General features: G+C 39.3%; 2 protein-coding genes across 3 annotated transcripts in view; both read right to left on the bottom strand.

Annotated features, from left to right (window-relative positions):
- Nucleotides 1-1,538: 1,538 nt before the first annotated feature.
- Nucleotides 1,539-4,093, bottom strand: LOC111264032 (uncharacterized). The gene is made up of 3 exons (XM_022839611.2): nucleotides 3,903-4,093; nucleotides 2,585-2,745; nucleotides 1,539-2,086 (listed from the first exon to the last, which is right to left on the bottom strand). Exons 1-3 carry the CDS (start codon nucleotides 3,964-3,966, stop codon nucleotides 1,649-1,651), a joined length of 663 nt encoding a protein of 220 aa, XP_022695346.1. The 5' UTR covers nucleotides 3,967-4,093; the 3' UTR covers nucleotides 1,539-1,648.
- A 5,167-nt stretch (nucleotides 4,094-9,260) lies between these two features.
- Nucleotides 9,261-20,064, bottom strand: part of LOC111264027 (calsenilin) — a 109,241-nt gene continuing 98,437 nt past the window's right edge. The window contains exon 7 of one of the 2 annotated variants that reach the window (XM_022839603.2): nucleotides 9,261-16,449. In XM_022839603.2, coding sequence (XP_022695338.1) covers nucleotides 16,402-16,449 — 48 coding nt within the window. In that variant the 3' untranslated portion in view covers nucleotides 9,261-16,401. Of the gene's footprint in view, nucleotides 16,450-16,795; nucleotides 17,547-20,064 lie in introns of those variants that run through there. The other variant, XM_022839602.2, reaches the window with a different exon arrangement.

Genomic DNA, 20,064 nt, shown 5'->3' with positions numbered 1-20,064 from the left:
AAAATCGACGATGGACTTCGTATTTTAGCGAGGTCGACAGTAACAAATGGTTAAACATACACGTGTTGAAATAGATACATACATTATAGTACACGTTTTTAAAACATTATTGATAGTCCAAAAGTATACTATACTTTGACTTTTCTATTGTTACCGAATATCGATCTTTTCTTGTACTCGAAATTGGAACCTTTCGATTATTTGTTCATTGTCCATCTTCAGTCTTACGTCAGTGATCGGAAGATTCTTGACGCTGTTGTCGAAGACGTTTGCATTTACGATCCACCATAAGACCGGTTTATTTTCGCATAGCTCCCACCCTACCGACTACTTCTAGATAATCATTAGACATTTAATGTTTTTTGCTGACACCTCTGTGGCCGTCGTTGATTCGCCTTATATTGTAACTTGGCATTGTTCGTTCATGTATTACCTAAAGAGCAGCGACCGACAGCTTTTCTCTTAATTTTGTAAGAAATTTAGCACTTAATTAGCTTTGATATTCAGCACCTCTATGGAACTCTGTTCGTTTTGACATCAGACTTTGCTTTTCGTCGAATCTCCCCGCCAAACGTGTACACATTCGTTCATCTTAAAACAGCTGTTGTGAACCGGCCATATTAATCCTATGTAGGACTACTTTTCGACACCCAGACAGAGCATGTTAAGAAGCGCACCCCTGCGCACGTCTAGATTGGACGACCCAAATGCCTCAGTCGAATGAAACCACGCTGACTTTCAAGGGCTGAAAAAAAGGCAGCGGTGGCAAAAGGCACTTGCGAACATACACCAATACAATTTCATACTGCTCTGTAAGACGAGCCAGGAGGAGGGCTCATTCTATAGCCCAGCCAGGACGACGTCAGGCTCTAGTTTATTATCAATTCAATTATATAGTATTACTATTCAAGGGCGTTCAACATTTGCTAACGCCAGTAAATATTCAGCTGATCTATTGGAATGTCTCTGCTCTAACGTTCGCAGATATAATTTCTGAAGCAGCAATTATTCGATCCTGATACTGTACTAAAACGTATGAAGACTATTTGGCATTTGGCCGAGATACGGGCTGTAGCAAAGAACATTAGTGCACCTTCTTTATGTGAGCATAACTTCTCATTCTAGTAGACGCTAGTAAAGCTATTATACCTCACTGATTGACGCGTTGATAAAGTTCCTTCGCGCAACTTATACCTTGTTGTAGTTTGTAACAGCGGCATGTGTCGAATCAAATCTGTTTTCTTGAGCTCAGAAAGTTCAAGTTTTCTTTCATCATCGTCTCCGGTCAGACGAAATTTGTAACAACAAAGTAAATAAGTGCTTCAGACAAGTGCTTCTTTTAACCGGCAGTCGAGTGATCGATGTATATCTTTGGGTCTTGTTAATTTATTCGAAACACTGCTCTGATGTATTCAGAAACAGATCAATAGTAATAGGCAATCCCTCTCCACGACTCTGAGCGACGACGATGATGATGATGAAAATAGTAGGGTAATCGTTAATAGCCTATTTTTGTTGCTCATAAATAACTGATAATCAACTTTTTTACCACCTGTTTCTTTTATTCACATATAATCAAACTGGATCAGAACGTTTCGACAAAAAAAAAAGATCGGAAAAAAAAGTTAAAGACGAGCCTTAACATCGATTAGCGTAGAAAGTTATACCAATACGAAAGCCGCTGGAAATATTGTTCCGACTCGCTTAAAGTTTTCACCCGTTTCTCAATGGCTCTCGCAATGTCATTTTTAACTTTTTCTGTATTAATTATCTGTTCGGCTACTCTCGAGATGACAAATGGAGCACCACTAAATCTCATACAATCGATGTTTCCAATGGAGCGTACGTTGAAGTCAATCAGGGTAACATTGAACATCTCAAAAGAAAACACAGCTTGTATCTTAATTGTGTCGAATATGAAGTCAATGATTCCAGTAGAGTTTGTACCAAACAAGTTGGTCCACCAAACGCCATCCATGACCACATCACGCACCGTTACCGTTACGTTGATAACGAGCGAACGGTTGGCAACACTTAACGAAGCGTCGCCGGATCGGTGTACATTGGACAGGCCAGATAGGGTCTTCTAAAATACAGAAGAATAGAAGGTTCGTTAACTGGAGTACTCTTTAGAAAATGCCTTCCCTAAAACTTCCATAACCCGAGTTCGTTTGGTTCGATGCAATTTAGCTATTATAGATAAATTCAGTAAATATTGTCGAGCTTTCTTAGAAAAATTAGAAGGGTGAAAACGGTACATATAACGATAACGTGTTTGAGCCAATCGACTAACATGCAACATTGTAGACCTCAAAAAAAATTTCAAATAACAATCCTTCATGATTGTAAGCTGAAATTTTTAGTTGAGCTTTTAATAGAATGATTCTAGATAAAATAAACTGGAGAAACTAAGTGTTGTTAACCAAGAAGTTTTTTTAGTTGAATTTTGAATACCGGAAACTCACGTCAATCCGAGAGTAGTCTAAGATTGTTCTGCTGTATATGGATCCTATGTATAATAATCTGGCACTTCTATGAAAAATCTTTGAATATGTACTCTTTCAATATATTGTAATGAACTTACGCTTGTAATGTTCAACTGGTCCTCGATCACTGTGATTGGCAAGTTCACGCTATTAATCATTCTTCGGATCGGTGTAGGCGCCCGAAGAAACTCTAGGACATCGTCCACCTCAGCGTTTACAGGTATTGTGTACTTGTTCGGACATCCTGCTCCATGCCCACCTGTTAATAGCATGCATGGTGGTAATATCAGTTGTATCAGACATTTTACGAAGATTCACTCTAATCCGTTTTACCACTGTGTCTTGATCCTGGCAGTGGGAACGTCGCAAAACGTTGAGTCATAATCAGTAACATTCGAAAGATATCAGAAGAAGTCATAACAGAAGCTCACAGAACCAATACGATCCCATTGTACCGATACATAGAAGACTAACTTCTATCCTCTGGCATATGGCATATTTACCGTGTCTTTAATCTACTTTATTATATTTGTTGCTATTTTTCCTGGAGCTCATTCATACAGATTAGGCGTTGGTCAGACATCGGTTCGCTCGGGGTGGCTATCACCCCATAGAGGTACCTTTCTCAGAACATCGCTAACAATAATAATAATAATGACTCGTATATAACAATATCGTTCCTTTGCACAGTTAGCGTTTTCTATAATAAGTCGTATGTGATGATTGTGCACGTCTTCGCGATCTCTTCACGTTCGTCTGCTTCATCTTGGTCGATGCTATTCATTCATCCTACTGACGCTTGGATAAGCAAATCCGAACAAGCGTATTTAATTGATCTTATTTTAATCAAGCATTAATCCGGCTACCTCAAAAACAACTTATGTACTTCTGATAATGTCTGAGAAATTGTCATCGTCTAGCAGTGCTCATAACATCATGGTAATGATGATTATATTCGTCCGATCGAAATGACGATTTTATAGGTTTATTATTCTAATGGTTAGTCAGAATCTGCTATGGGTTGGTGCGTCGAGCTATTACTATTAATGTTAGCTATTACTATATTCTTTACCTTTACTGTCAAAATCGTACGATAGAAAAATTGATTTAGTAAGGCAGAAACATCGGTCATAAATACATTCATAGATTTTTATTTTTTAAATATAGCTCTGACGTAGCAACATCGAAATTACTGAAGTCCATGCGAGCTCAGTCCTATTAAGTGATAGGTATACACAAGAATAATAGAAGATCCCTCGAAAGTTAAATCTATTTTTTTTTCATAGGGGAAAAACGTATAAAGCTGTAGAGACAGCTGCATCTATCTATTCCTTCCTGATTGCCGAAGCTATACTCTACGGCGTCCTTTGAGCTACGCAGGCAAAAAATAAAGTAAAGGTTACTCGTGTCTTTTACCTCCAACGAACAAAATACACAGTAATAAAGTTGGCGTAACTTCACGGTGACACAACAGCGACATCTTGATCGGCAAGCCGGAGATGAGGGTTAACTCAATATGCTATAGGAACAGGATTGCTCGCACAGGACACGTGGTCTGGAACTATTAGACTAAGAACCGTTAGCTGGCACTACACAAAATAATTGTCACTAGTTGCTTGCACGGGCCTCTTATATATCCGACAGGGTAGTCTAAATCACGATAGCTAAGCTAACGGCTTTTCGTCAAGAGATCCTTGTTGTAATAAATTCGTAAAATTATGTATTAGTGCTAATCACGGATCAGTAAATTCGTTACATGTAATCTTAATTCCCGGATCTATGATTTTATCGTTGGCACGTTATCAGGAATATCGGCAGCAAAAGGTCCATTTTGCCGAAACGTAGACTCGCTATTGAGGGAATTAACAAGCAATTGGTTGTTTTCCTATATTGAGTGTGCTTCGATTCTAGTATGCCTCATGGGATAACGAGTTCATGGGGGCGGCCGAATTAATGCAGGAATAGTAAGGAACAAGTATAGAAATAGCAAGAATGCAGTAAATGACGTACATCTATCTCGAACTTTTATCTATCATGGCCGTCACTGAGCCCATGAAAGAGCTGTCGAAAACTCACAGTTGAAACTGTTGCGTCTCCAACATACAGGACGTTCTTTGATCACAGAATCAAAATTTCTATAGGACAAACAAAGGCTCGCCTGTTTAAGCCTCATGATTGATAATCGTTTACGTCGATACTATTAGGTTATTATAGCAATGTTTGTTTGCTTTCAACGAGTGCAATCTAACATATCGGAAACACCCTGTATGGCTTGTGCGAATCAACTAAGTTGTTTATATGCTAAAAATACATAATAACGTTAGTGTAGAGATTCCCCCGCAACTCCACTGAATAATCTTCAGCGTCATCCTCTAGCTGGGCCCTAACTTCTGTTCTGAGAGCATGCTTGCGACGAACTTCGACAGCTGAAGATGCTGTTCTTGCGCATTATTCATATTCTCAGCGCGATCAGAACCTGGTGCAGAAAGTCTTCAACCATCGCTGACAAGGCGGGCTACGGAAATTGCATATCTCGTGCATATCTCGATTCAAATCACGAGAGGTTTTCTTTGCAGGTCTCGACCGGCGACGACCGTTCGACGCAGTCTTCGCAAAACTCACAGATGCTGTGAGCTGTTACAATTAGGCCGACAAGCTGAATTGACGGGTTTTGTTGTGGCCGGTACCGAGTTTTACAACTGCAACTCGTGTGCACGACTCCTCTTGATTCTCTCCTTTTTTAAAAAAATTCATTCGCCTTTCGAATCTCCTACGTAACTGCCTTGGCTAGAACACCTCCATAGTTGTATCGCTGTTCTCAACGACCTAACGCTGCGTAACTGAGGGACGCACAACAGTACAATAAGCTCTCTTCTGTGCTGTTCTTCTAATAAGTATTTCATTAGCATCCTTATGGTCCGCTTTGAAGAAGGGACAGACGAAACGTGCAGCTCAGACTGTAACGTAGACCTTCCAGCTTCGTCTCGACTATTACACTATTAATAGCAATGTTCGTGACCGCACATATCAGGACGGGCAAGAGCTTTCGCAAGGCCAGCCTGAGAAATTCGACAAAAACGTCGCCCATAACCAGAACTGTATTTGTTGACGGAGTCACAGCGCGGGTAGCTTTTTTTTTACTATTCCGACAGGTCCATTCTCTTATCATCAAAAGGTGTAATTGTCAGGCGCATCGGCTTGCTATTGAGGGTTTTCGCTTAGCTTTCTGGAGCCGTAACGCGGTGCAGTAAGGACATAATTTACGCTATGATTTTGTTTTCCAATTATGTACATTTCATGAATCAGTCGATTCACTACCTTCTAACAGCCAAGCTATCTACTTTAGACAGCCATTGCCTCGCTGATTCAGCCTGCGGGTCTCCCTTATCAGTTATTCGGCATGTAGCATGAAAGACCCTGTTGTATTTATCACAGGATAGGTAGAGATCCTACAGTGTTTTCTCAGATTACGCACACAGGAGACGGAATCATGTTGGAGATTCCTTTGCGCCCGTTTTTCTATTTACGAGTTGGCAGCCTGGAGTCACGGCTATGTTTTGGACCGCGGCTTTTACTAACGGGCGTGTTTTGTTGTTCTTGTTTCATTTCAAAGATCGCATCCCTTACCTTTGCAGCGTTTACAAGTAGGAGTCACAGATGGTTTCCGAGCTATTTTTTGGCTTAATCGACTAAAATAGAGGTACAGCTAGCTCACAAATAAGGTTCAAAGAAACAGGGTACAAATCCTCTGCCGATTCTACTTTCGCTTTTTAACTAAACGCTCGGTCCAAGTACTTGCGCCCGCGTCAATGCACGAGGATGCAATTTACTCGCCGAGCGACACGACGACGTACTCGACCCAACCTGCAACATGAGTACGGCCCTCGTTTTTGGGCAAGTTAGCAGAGTATCAATATTTTTTTCGAATCAGTGGATTCATAGTTTGTAATTTCGAACTTGGCTTAGGGTAACACATACCATGTTGATTCAAGCCATATCGGTCGCATCCTAACCGTAAGGCGGGTAACATTGGACGTTGTTTCTTGAATATGACTTCTAAGATGTACAGTTTACGGCAAGCTGATGATTAGTTTCAAAGTGCGTATGACAATATTATATCGATGATCTTCATTGTACTTTAATATTAGAGACAGGCTGAAGCAGGTCAGGAATATGCTTACTTCTAACTGTTTCTTAGGACTAGTTTTTACAGCAGTCGTCTACGTCAGAAATACGCTCATTTAACATATAGCTTTAGCCTTTGAAGGGTTATTATCGAAGCTCTTGGGAGAGCTCTGATGTGAAGTTTGTTATAAACTTGTAAAGTTCGAACATAAGCAGGAGAGTTGTATGTAATAACATTCAGCATGCATGCTAGCTCTACCTGTAGGACGGTAAACAAATTCGTTCTTGTGTGAAGAAGCAAATGCATTGACATTTTTTTACACTAACATTGATTACCCCCATAGTACTTCAGCCGATCCGGCCTATCCAACTGGCGAATTCTACCTACCTCAGAATGTTCGAGCCGCTACTATTGTCGATGGTGCTTTTGTATCGCGTAAAGCCCTTGTTACTAGGTGAGGGATTATGTTTAAACGTACACTTCAGTAGAACACGGCGAGCTAATTTCAAGTCAACTCATAAATGGTAAATGAAGGGAAAATTTTGCATACTATATAAACCTAAACATATATAAACCAAGAAATATTTTGTCGATTAAATTCAAATTTGGTGTAAGTATGGTATATGGTATACTTCTATTCGAAAGACCAAAAGCCGCCTCTCATCAAGCTGCAAAAAAGAGCCGTAAGAAACCTGTATAGGATGAAGCACCTGAATGAAGACACTGGCACCACCTAGCGACGAAAACCAATTGCTCATTTATTTGACCTAAAAGATATACTAAATGCGACCATTACCAATAAGAGCATATTAAAGATAAGCAATCGTTTCTCACGAGCAGCATAAAAACCTACACTACGGACCTTCAGTTATTTCTAGTGGTTCCATTGTTGCTAAAACGAAAAAAAGAACATGATTCAGTACCCACATTGACCTAGCAATGAATCTATATATCGCTTAGTTATATTTCTGGTAAGTTATATTCCACTTCTGAGATTATTGATCAACATGCAGAATGAAGCAGAAGCTTTCAGACAGTCTAGCAGAAATTACAAATGGAGAATCTCGATTTTACATTTGTCAGAATAATGGGAAATACGTAAATCACATTCGAAATGAAAACATTATTTCTATGTTTCTATAATATTATGTTATACTTAACATAGCTGAAATACAATAGCTATATTAATGACTTCTATGGTCATCTGAATAATTATAATTAACGCTAGAATGCTGTATATGAATACTTAGTATACCTACTACCTGAAGATAGATTCACTGCTTACGCCTCTATCAAAACTGTGTTACACGCCTACCGTAAGCACTGCCATATCACCTGCCATTTTAGCATATCTGTAATGAAAACTCTCCTCCTATCAAAAAAATGGTTTTTTTTGCAATCTGACTCGAGAGCATTTTGCTTCACCGTGTATTACGTGTTAACTAACCGCTTGTCAGTCAACATGAGCCGGCGTTCATTATATTCCTACCAGCAAATAAGTTCGATTATTCCTTTGAGATGAAGGACGATGACGCTTCCAACTTAAGACTTGACTTGCCTTCAACATTTTTATAAGATATTAGAACTTGTCAATTTTTCGAGCTGCGTATCGCCGAAAAGACCACACCAAATTATGCTCTTTCTTTTTGAGCTTGGCTTTTATCTATCGATAAATCTTAAATACCAAACTGAACAAAAGCCAAAGGAGCTTAAACTGATAAGGGAATGACATATGTATGCAGAATTAGGTGAGAATCTTAGGAAGATATCTGATCTCAATGATGGTATGTATAAGTAACGTTTCAGAGGATAGGTTATTGACAGTGAAAATGTTGGTGGCCAGATGTCGCTTCATGGTCGATTTATCATCATCTTAAATTTTCCCTAAAAATTTACCACCAATGAACCCTTGAATGCCCCTATAAGTTAATTTGAATTACAAAAATGGGTAACATCTTTTTTTTGCTGATTTCTGAATGGTTAACTTTTAGCCAAATCACCACATATTATTATTTTTTACACATTTTTCGACTGATAATTTCAACGCGCTTCACTTTTCATATTACCTTTTAATAAAAATCTGCTTTTACTGGAACAAAAGCAAAAGTTCGTCCTGGCAGAGGCAGGTTTATCCTTCAAATATAAGTAAGAATTAGTTATTGTCAGTGGCTCCATATTAGCTTTATTATATTAGGTTTATTGAATTAATTTTGTAAACTTTAATTTTTAATGAATAAGGTTATGAATTTGACCTAGCCATAGACCCTTAGAGTTAAATCATGGGCGTAGTACTGCCTTCAATCATAAATGTTTAAGAATATAGTAGTACGAAGTATTTTCGTTTTTATGGGCAGAAGTTCCTTAAAAAAAAAACAGTTACACCTGCGCGTAACGCGCGTCTCACAGAAATTTTCCAAACTCTCAGAAGTCAGCCACGTAACCCCAGGCATCCTTCATCTGGTTCTATTTTACGTCAATCAGCTAAACGGTGATCTTGTACAGAAAAATAATACATAATTTTTCGTTCCGCCTTGTGTCTATCGATATGGTTAAAAAACATTTAGTAGGCCAGATGCCTCACTCAAGTCCAAAATGGTTGGCTAGATTCGCAGTTTTGGCATAGCCTTACTACAAAAAGCAATGAATAGTTGTTTATTACTGGTACATGGTTTTATTGTAACATAATTTAATCATGCAATCACGATAGTATATCCATATAACAGCAGTAACATTGTCTATTAGTGTAGCTTAATAAGAACGAACGGGACCTTTCGACCGCTTCTTCTCACTAAAGGTAAGCGTAACCCTTTTATCCTGATAGCTTGGCAAGCTTAATTATTATTACTTATTTTAAATTCACTTCTCCCTATTGTCGTACCTCCACCGTAATCTCTTCTAAACTCTTTCACTGTCGACGAATTTTTATCATCTGAATCCTTTGAGGCTCGAAGACTGTATACGTTAAAGTAAGTATATTTACTCGAGTACCTATCATCGTCCTACCTATCTTCAGTATGTGTAAGGTATCGGCTGAATTGGACCCTTCTGATACCAGTTTATTGTAAAACAACCTGTCCTTATTAGATACAGGCCCTGTGTATATTGTATAATACGGTTGTGTACGTGTCCATTTGTGTCCCAAACCAAATACTGGATCTCTTCGTAAAAGACAATTTATTCGGAAAGTTATGGCAGATTATGGTCTCACCTGACTTTTGATACGGAGTCCAATTCACCGAATTCGTCTGCTATCGATGAATTATCGTCAACAGTATTTTCATTTCGTATAATATGTTCGTCTAGCATCGTGATTTGTGTAACCTTGCAATATTGTCGAAATCATGGATGCCATATTCTTGGCGTTATCCTTCTCCTGTTTCTTGCTACACTAGCGTTTGTATTATATGCGGTGTCGCGTACTGTTTATGTCTGCACGAGTGAGTGCGTGTGCGTGCACGATGGTAGAGCTCAAGTATAGTATGTCTGTTAGCTCACTCCGTTCCAAGAATCATTCACTTCATTGAATTCATTTTTCGATCGTTCCGCAGGCCGGTTCTAGCTGCCGCAATTTCATTATTTCTGCGGTGTCCATAAGTTGACACATGCACGGGTAAATCTTATCAAAAAGCTTTTTCCTTTAGCGTCTGGGCAGAGTATGGGTGCTGGCGATACTTTATCGATGACTGCCGGAACGTGCGGACGTACATATGTAACTGTCTTAACCCAATTTGTTTCTCTCCTTTGTAAGTTCCTTTGCACTCTTTAGTCCTGTTTTTGCTCGTTCATGTTTCATTCGTTGCCGAAGTTAAGGCAACCTCTGCATTCGCAGAGATGTTGAAGGACAAGGGGGTTCTAATGGGGCAGATGCAAATATATTTCATTAAAAAACACGGTCAATATTGATGCTAACTGAATTCCATGGTGCGTGCCTACGCTTACGGTAGCAGTAAATATCTATATATAAGTTATTGTTACCAGCACAGCTGTGATATTGGGATTATCACCTACTAGTGTATATATGACCAATAATTGTGATTAATACTATTACCATATAATACCAAGCAAATAATCTTTTATGACGTTTCGTCCATACATAGATTTTATGTATTCAGAGGCGGGGTATGATGATTGGAACTCACAACCCTAAACCAATAATATTTCCGACAAGTTTCTCTAAGTGTTTCTCGCCCTTCGTACTAGTTGTAGTAGACTGCACTCACGATAACTTTTTACGCCGTCGTACCTTTTCAGCTTACGATTTAGGTTCGTGCTATGATTCACGTTACTTTGCTCTGTATTATAACGTCTTTTTTCTCTCGTTGTGTGACATGTTCGTCCTCTCCGATCATCTTTTCATCCTTTCAACCTTCAAGCCCCTTCCGGTTAGATTTTCTGGTAGACAATTGAGACTGAGATTAACACAAGATTAAGACTCAGATGGATACTGTTTCTAGTATCCATTTCAGTCCTAATCTTCAGCAAATTAAGTGTTACTACCTACATTGTATAGCGAATGAAAAAGTGTTTTATGAGACAGAAGATGAAAGTAACGTTGGCTATATCGAGCGTGGATAACCCCTGTATTGCTTACAGAACGACATGCAAATGTACTAATTCTGCCTTGCTCCTGCCTGGGTTTGGCTATTGTTACTCATACTGATACCGTCTATCGTATGCTTTTCTTTTCTGTGAAAACTGCTACGTCTACAAGTCTGAGCGGGGCTTTCGAAAGCAAAAGCAGTAGTAACAATGCGCATTTGCCTGTGACTGATTTTCGTCACGTACTAACACCAATGACACGGTCATCTTGAACGCGCGCCGTCTACAACGACGTACGCGGCCAATTCTAAGAGGCTAAAGAGGTTGAGGGTGAAGGAGACGGTAGCCTTCGCGACTGATGGTGGACTCGTGCTTATGGATGAACAAGCGGCAGTCTTTCCGCGACATAATTATACTATTAACCACGGTCATAATGCTTTATAGAATATATGCATATCATATAGATCCACCTGTATGTAGTAAATACAGTATGCATTGACCAGGCCATATACAATGGAGATTCATTCATAGTGCGCTAAAATATGTTTGCCTTGGGACCTCTAGTTCCTGAAATAGATGGCTCATGGTTTCATGGTCAACTGCGTAGTTTAACAATTAACATTTACTTCCCTATCCCCAACCTTCAATTGAGTAAAGTGCTCATTTGTGATTGCTCGTTTGCGTCTATACCTCTCGTCGGGTTATTTGCTACGAATTTGTCATGCGCCAACCTGCGCAGACGCATCATACTTCATATCGATGACTCCTGAATATTCTTCGGACAAATAGAATCTTTCCAAGTAAAATCTGACGAGCTAGCTCTATTGAAGGTGTCAATGGAAGCGTGCTGATTTCGAACTGTTTTTCAGCGATGGGTCATTGAATGATAACTTATGGTTCTGAAGTGCGCAACGCGTTTAGGGATGCTCTAAGCTTATACTAGTTTGACGGTGGATGCTTCTATTAGGATGGAAAGTTTGTGACAATAGCAAGGATTCGTTAAAATTTTTTTCTTCTCTTCTCTTTTTTTTTTTTTTTTTTTTTAACTGTTTTTAGTCGCTACTTCGTAGTTACGGATCTTGTTCTTTCTTTATGCGCTGTTTTGGAGATAGAGAATGAAGTGCATTCGATAAAAGCAATAGCACGATGACTTTTTAGGGTCGTAACTTCAAGGAAGCGGATTAGTTGGCCACTTCCTGCTGCAGTTCATCGCAAGTTCATCGCTCGTCAATTGATAACCGGAACAGTGACCAATAGTGAATGTCGTACTTATTGCTAAGGTCATCATACGCTTCTTCATCGTTATAATTCCTACACGCTACCGTGTGCCATTTGTGACGTATGGGAATAGTGACGGTAATATTCGTAGCAGCAACGATACTTCGCCATGATCCTCATGACGTCTGCCTTCTTCAAATTTTCGATACCAATTTTCTTAGACGTAGTCGAAGAACGCACGCCAAATGTATTTATTTGCCCATTGTCTGGGATGCATCGTACGCGTAGCTGACTACATTCTGTGTACAAATATAAATGAATTGTATGATTTCTTCAAATGTATGTTGTGTTAAATAATGGAGACTTAATTTCCTTTGGACACCTAAATATTGTTGTTCTATGTTCTATAAAAATATATCGGATAGTCTTCCCAATTTAATATTGCACTGATGACACGCGACAGAGCATTTTCCAGTAACGTCTATGTATTGAGGTGTCTTTCTGTTCTCTGCTAGGATTCAATCATCTTCCAGATTGGTGATCAAGCAGCCCAGTCTCAAAGACGTATAAAGAAATATTTGTTTTTTTGTTGTATCTGAACGCATAGTCTATCAGACCGCTCGTAATTCTATTGAACTGTATAGCCAGTGTAAGAGAGGAGATACAATGATATATGCTGATATTTCGATTTTAATCCAATTCGATATAAATATTAACGCGCCGTGTAGCACCGTATTGTTGTGTGCATTCTCTAAACGAGCAGATGCATAGGTATGGACATACAGACTACAGTGAATGCGAGCGTGCAGAGAACGTTTGTTATTTTTCAATATGCTATTTTTGCCGTTACTAGTTGGTATTGTTTTTCTATTGATTGTAAAATCTTTGTTGTTGGTCTCGCTGACGATCTTGCTATGATTGTAGTTTGTGTGGGAAATGACGGTGATAGGGAGTCTCTCCATTTGGAGATCGACACTTCCTAGTATGTTTGAAACAGTGCTAGACTTATACTTGATTGACGGACACATGGATTGGACTGTATTGGTTCAACGTGCCGTGCCTAACCGGCCTGATAATTTTCTTGTTATTCTGCTAGTTTTCCTATGTGTTATTATCTGTTAGCCAGTCGGCTTTCTTGGCTGGTGGAGAATCGGTCCCTTGAAAGGAACAGAGCTGATTTTCGCTTTGTTTATTGCCACAGGCTCGCAGTGCTCGGTACTCAAGTTAAGATCATAAAATAGCCGATACTTTTTTTTGTTTTTTTTTTTTCTTTTTTTTTGTGATAGATCACGGACTAGCTGTCTTCCTATTGCCAACGTAGTTGTTTTGATCTGTGTACATTTCTCCTGTTCGCATGTTCTAATTGTGCAACAAATGTCTGCCCGAGAGTGTATTACAAACAATGGTCGTAATAATAATAGCGATCAGGGGTCGTTCCCCTGAGCCCTTTTTCTTCAATTTAGGTTAACCTAAAAAGTGCTCTACATTCGAAACCTAAGGGACTCCCTTTCCCTTCTGCTCATTCATTGAGATTGGAGCGATAGCTCGGACCGATTAGTAGCTTCAGCTAGCGGTTTTTACTCTCATACCGGTTAGCTGAAGGAAGATATCAGTGGTTCAGTGGATACGCGATACATGACGGTAGCCTAGCAAGGCTTTGTTTGCCCCCGGACGGCCCAGATTCCCTCATTAAACCCAATACAAGCTACTAGTAAGATTGCTACTTACATTGAGCTCTTATAGTTACTTCCCTATTGCAGTGCGGCCGTTAGCTGACCGTCGAGTTCTGTGATCGTCGGTTAACGACAAACTATGAATCGACTACTGACTGATTGTACATCTGACCATGTACAGTCATTTAAGCGACTGAGTTAATATTGTCGATACAGCTCTTTCGTTTCATGTATTTTATTGATACTATGCATGTGACTGCTGCTCACTCTTTGCGTTCAGACGTCGCAGTGTTCGATAATAATCATATCATGATCGGAACCTATTTGGAATCCAGCCGGCAGATATAATACACATGGTATCAATTGGCCTTCTCAGCATGTTCCTGGTTCGATAAGTGTAGTGCATAATGCGATTGGTTTTGTTGGGTAGTTTGACGTGGCGCCACTTGTACTGCGCTTATGTTTGTAAGACGTCTGCTTGATACTGAATAGGGATGCCTCGGTTTCCCCGGGGCTCTTGCGGGCCATGAAGTCTTTTACATGGAAAGAATTTCTAAGGTTGTTTCAATGCTTGCTGCATTAGACGAATGTTGTATGACGATTTCCTTTCTTTATTTACTCTTTGTTAACGACATGTAAACCGTTGACAACAATTCTGGTGACTGACTGAGTGGCGCTGTTCAGCTATGCACCATATAACAGCCAAGTAGAAAACTGAACTCGTTCCATTGATTAAAAGCTTTACGTGCGTTGGCGCGTCGACGCTAATGGGACCGCAGGCGCGGGTGACGACCTAAACGGAGTGCAAGTTACTCTTGCGTCTGTCACTCCTGTATCTGCCTTATCATGTCGATCTCACTTTAGCTTCGTCCTTTTCCTAACTGTGCCGTCATCTGTTTCCTGATCATCGAGCCAGCTGCCTTATTTGATGTCATCTAACCTAACCTGAATAGCTTTTAGGGATGTCCTTACTGATAGTAATCATCAGTTACTACAACACATGCGTAGAGAAAGTCGACGGAATTTGTCCGACGGTTCTAGGTTCGTTTAGATTCATATATACGACAGTACATGCATATATATGCTACCAATGACTTGACGAAATCACAACATCAATAATGATTAAAGGTCGTTGTTAACTGCCAACAAAACGCAGGGGAGAAGGGGATCGATCAATCAGGTAATCAGAAATCTATCCATTGAATTGAATTGTGAGTCCGCGGCAAGATCTAAAAACATCAGAAATCATCAGGGGCATCGGTTGGCACACTGATATCGTCTACTTTCTATCTGCCATTTTAGGAGGCCAATTGCGTGGGCGCAAGTGACGATCTACGACTAGTGCGATTCGATGGGTCCTGTTCAGGAACGAGTGCCATAAGGGTATTTAGGCAAACATGCAAAAGCTGCTATGTCGTCAATACGATGCGATGCCTACCTGCGTAAGATATGCGGTCGATTCGCAAGTCGCGGGACGCCGATAAAGATGTTCAGGGTTGCAATATACGGCGTTGTGTATTTATTTGATAGGGATTTGCACCATGGGCGGGGTCAAGCCTGTATATGTAGATGTGTTTGTTAATTCTATATAAACGATTCGCACAATGTTCATTAAGTCATTTGGATGGCAGATCACCACTGCAACTCCCACGAAACTACCAGCATCGGTGGTGACAAAATCGTTTTATTTATACAATAGATGGGTTAGCTAAGTGCTACTTGCCCAGCTGACTTTGAGTAATAGATTTATTTAATTACTAAGTCTTGCTGTATTTCATATTTAACGTTCAGTAATCAGCGTATATTTTATCACGCAGTTTGATAATCTACATAATTTTTAGAGGCCAATTTAAAATCAAGTGTGTATCTGAGATCTATGCTTATAATTTTAGCCGGCTCTTGAGTAGGTTGCTTTTTCCGAGACAAATTTTGTATCGTTGCCAATAGAGATATATTCAGTTTACGACAAAACACAGATAGCAATACCATCATGATAATAGTTTGTATAACCTTTCATTTGTCCGTGGCGTTTCATGAAATCGATTACCCAATTGAATGAAATGTGAGTGTTTTATACATTGTTTTTTTCGCTTCCACACTGGCACACTAACGCCTTACTACAAATTTAGGAACATAGTAAGCTAGTCGAGATCCTCGTCGATGAATGCAATATTATTAATGGGACAGACGAGCGGGCTTCAGATGGAACTGACAGTATCAGAAGGAGTGCTGTTATCGGAGTTCCGAAGCTAATCGGGTTCGATATAGGTTCTGGTTGTATCTTGTGCTCCGTTTTTAGTACATCCGGCCATTGGCGATATTTGTTCCGCTATCTCTTCCAACGCTGATGGACATTAAGTCACAGGACGGTGTCCAGCATAAACAGACTGCGAGTGCGGCTTTCATCCTGAAAGCAATCCACGAAGACAAGGAACGAAACGAAGTGGGATCAATACGCATAAACTGTTATATATACAAACGAGCTACGTACAAGTTTGTTCAGTCGTTTGAGGCACTTATCTACTGCTCTCTGATAACAGTTTACAAGCCTGCAAATGCGTACGAACACGGGTTGTAAAATGTCCCTAGCAGTCATTTTGAAAGCTTTCATCATCGAAATTAAGTAATCGGTACGATTCTCTATTTAAGCCGAAATCTTGTTTCCGGTCATGTGATAGCTTGTATATGTAACTGCGGCAATGAAGCCAAATATACTTGGTTCTCTATGTACTTCTAAATATAAATTTGTTTGACTGATCAGTTTGTGCTATTCTTGTGATTGACGCCATTTTTTTTTTTCATTTCAAACGATTTCATCCTATAGTCGATGATTTCAAAGTTGTTAGTGTCTATTCCACGGACCAGATTGCAATTTCAGTCCCGACAGGAGATTCCTGCTAATCTTCTATAAGCTTTTGCTACGTCGAAGGCCGAACCTTATGATAAGAGGATAAGAGCTATAATAAGAGAATTATTCCGGCGTTATTTGTTGTCTTTTTTAGAAAGGATTGTAAATTTAATGTAGCAATTTAACTGCCAATGTTTCATCGGAAAAAGATTATTTATAATGGATAGGGAAACGAGATTCCGAATTAACTCATCGTTTTTTTTTGAGCCCTATTTAGCACAGCTTTGTCCATCTTCGATCCTCACTTAACTGCTACTGTGAATCGGGTCGCATTCAGTTTGACCAAAAGGGAACGTTAACTGTTGTCAGAACAAAATCTAGCTATTTCTCATTGATTGTTTCAGATGAGGGCAAAGCACCTTCCTCGGCCTATTTTACTCTGCTCCTTCTAAGTTCTTGTTGACTAACTGCGTGTCCTTATCGTCGCAGGCTTTTTGTGTATTTGACAAAAATAACAATGTTAAGTAGCCTTGAAGTCCTCCAAAATTGAAATATTTATTGCCTTATGGATGCGCACGGTGCGCATGAAGCCTCTTGATGAACAATTGGAAGCTTTGCTCATTTGTGTGATTACAAGCAGGTACAATTAGCAGCAGCTAAAAAAAAAACAATCTGTTAGGTTACGATTATAAAACTGCGGTTAAAATAGCCTTGCTGGCAGTGCGATCCATGATACAAGACTTGAGTGTATAACTACGAATATATACGAGATGTTTACAAATTTTTTACTTATTTTGCCCAGATTTCTGCACAACTCCGGTTGGCGCAAGCCTCATTTTTAAAAATGTAAACATTTTCATGGCGCTGATTTTTAGTTAGTAATGTTATATAATGGCTTCGTATCACTTCTTTGGAACGTTCGAATCTTCAGATGCCTTAGTTTTTCCTTGAAATTCGAATCTTACAATTTACGGGTTAGATGTTTCATCGTTCTTTTAGCTACTGCGTGAACTCAACTCACCGGCAACATTTATCCGTGACCCGTAAGTAAATGGGTCTGTGATGGTCGCTCGCATAATGTTGCATATAACGTATATATATATATATATATATATATATATATATATATCCATATATACGTATATATCCATATAACGTATGAACGCGTCTGTTATGTATAAAACAATATAGATTCAACTAGTGACTTGTTCTAGAGCGGCTGGCATTCTCATTATCGAAAATGGACCCGTCCGGATAGTAAGCTGGTAGAATTTTAGATAGAGTGCTCTTATATATTGGGTTTAAGCTCTCAAAGAAGTTTCTCGCGCCAATCACATCCAGTTTCCACAAACTGCCACTGTCGGAATAGCCAATCTGTGTAATGGCATAACATAGTCACAGAATTTTTTTTTTTAGTATCACATATAAGAAAGCAAACGGCGAGTAAAACGTAGATCAGGCGAGGCGCATGCGGCTTTAAAATAACACTGATATTTTGACATGTTCACAACGATGTAGCAGTATCGTGATCGCTTACGAACCAAAATGATACAGAAATGGTTCAATTTTGGACGTAATTTTCTGGTAAAAAAAAACGATTAAAAAAAAGGACTATTGGTGGTATCCGAGGTAGCGTATTTGCTAACCAAATTTAAGGAACACATCTTCGAATCCAAGCTTTATTTGGCGTTGGAGCCGTACGTCTGATCGAATCCCTAACAGCGGTACTGAACGTTGAACTTTTAGGAAAGACCGCAAATAAAGTGGTCCTTTCTCCTGATTGGTTTCTCACATATAATCCTCTATGATGACAGGTTTTTGAACAACCGCTAAAACGGCGGCAGTAATGCCCGCGTTGAAAGCAACACTTCCCGTTAAAGATGACTTTTTGCCAATACGATGAAGCACCGGGCAGCTTTTGCTTCTAGTACTGATTAATAAAAAAATAATCGTTCTCGTTGTTTAATTTCCCGTAGTCGCACGACCGGGTTTCCGTCATATGAAAAACTCACACAAAAAAAATTGCCGAATTAGATTTCATACAGAAGCTTCGAGTTGAGTAAGGCTTTATTTGGGTACAAGTTATAGGTTTCTAATTAATGGCTTCCCTTTCATGATGCCTCGTTCGCAGGTGGTCAAGTGCTATGTCTTCGCAAGACTCGTTCGCTGCTATACAAACATGTTATCATAATTTTGCCCAAGTGACAACGTTGTAACTTAAGTTCAAGCCGCAGCATGTCCGCTGAGAGAAGCAACACTTTGTAAACTTTCTATCTGTCTTTCACTGAAGTAGAATTAAGAAATGGTAGGCGCCAAAGAACGTAGTATCTACCAGTGGTTTGCCAGGTTGCAAATTAGCATCTCGTCCTAAACAAACGCTTCACCGTAATCTTATCGAGTGCGGTGAAGACCACTTTAAAATACATTTATAAAAGAATAATTGTTAGACAAGCCTATATTTTGTCACTATGCAGCTCTCATCGTACGTGGAGTGAAACGTTTTGATTACTTTCGCTATCTATTGATATCGGGGAAAAAGTCACATACGTTTTTTTTTCGTTTCACACACACACATAACTTTACAGTTCTATCTTAGGGTAACTGGTAGATCGACTGACTAGGTCTAGATAAAAGAAAGGAACGCGCGCATGAAGAATATTTCAAGGCTAGTTTACGAAGTAAAAAGAGTATACCGTTTTTTTCTTCTTTACAAGATAATATTGATTCTTTTGGTAAATTGTGAAGTTACAAGAAACGCTGGTTTTCCGTGGACATAGTTTCTATGGTTTGGGTGCCGATCAGACACTTTATGAAATGCTATGTACAATTAAGAGGTCAATACATTTTTGTGACTGAATCAAGTGATGGTTCGATTATGTAACCAAGAAAAGCGGGCCTTTACATTTGCAAGCGAAGAAACATTTTGTTCTAAGGTCAAAAAGTGTTTCCGCATCCACGCCTCTCATCATACATAATATAATATTGTTATTATTAAAATTATTTTGTGTATAATAAAGTGTTGGCTTCTTAATGAAATATGTGCTGACTGATAGATTTTTTCCAATGCGCAATTACCTGACTACTTTTTTACCGCCATATCTTTTTTCATAACAAAATGTAGTTGTTAGACGTAATGGACAAAGATCTACCTTTTAGAGGTAGACTCTCTTGAAT

The sequence above is a fragment of the Varroa jacobsoni genome, unplaced genomic scaffold, assembly GCF_002532875.2.
Source record: "Varroa jacobsoni isolate VJ856 unplaced genomic scaffold, vjacob_1.0 scaffold_814, whole genome shotgun sequence".
In the NCBI taxonomy this organism is placed as follows: domain Eukaryota; kingdom Metazoa; phylum Arthropoda; class Arachnida; order Mesostigmata; family Varroidae; genus Varroa; species Varroa jacobsoni.
This window is presented reverse-complemented; position numbering and strand designations above follow the sequence as displayed.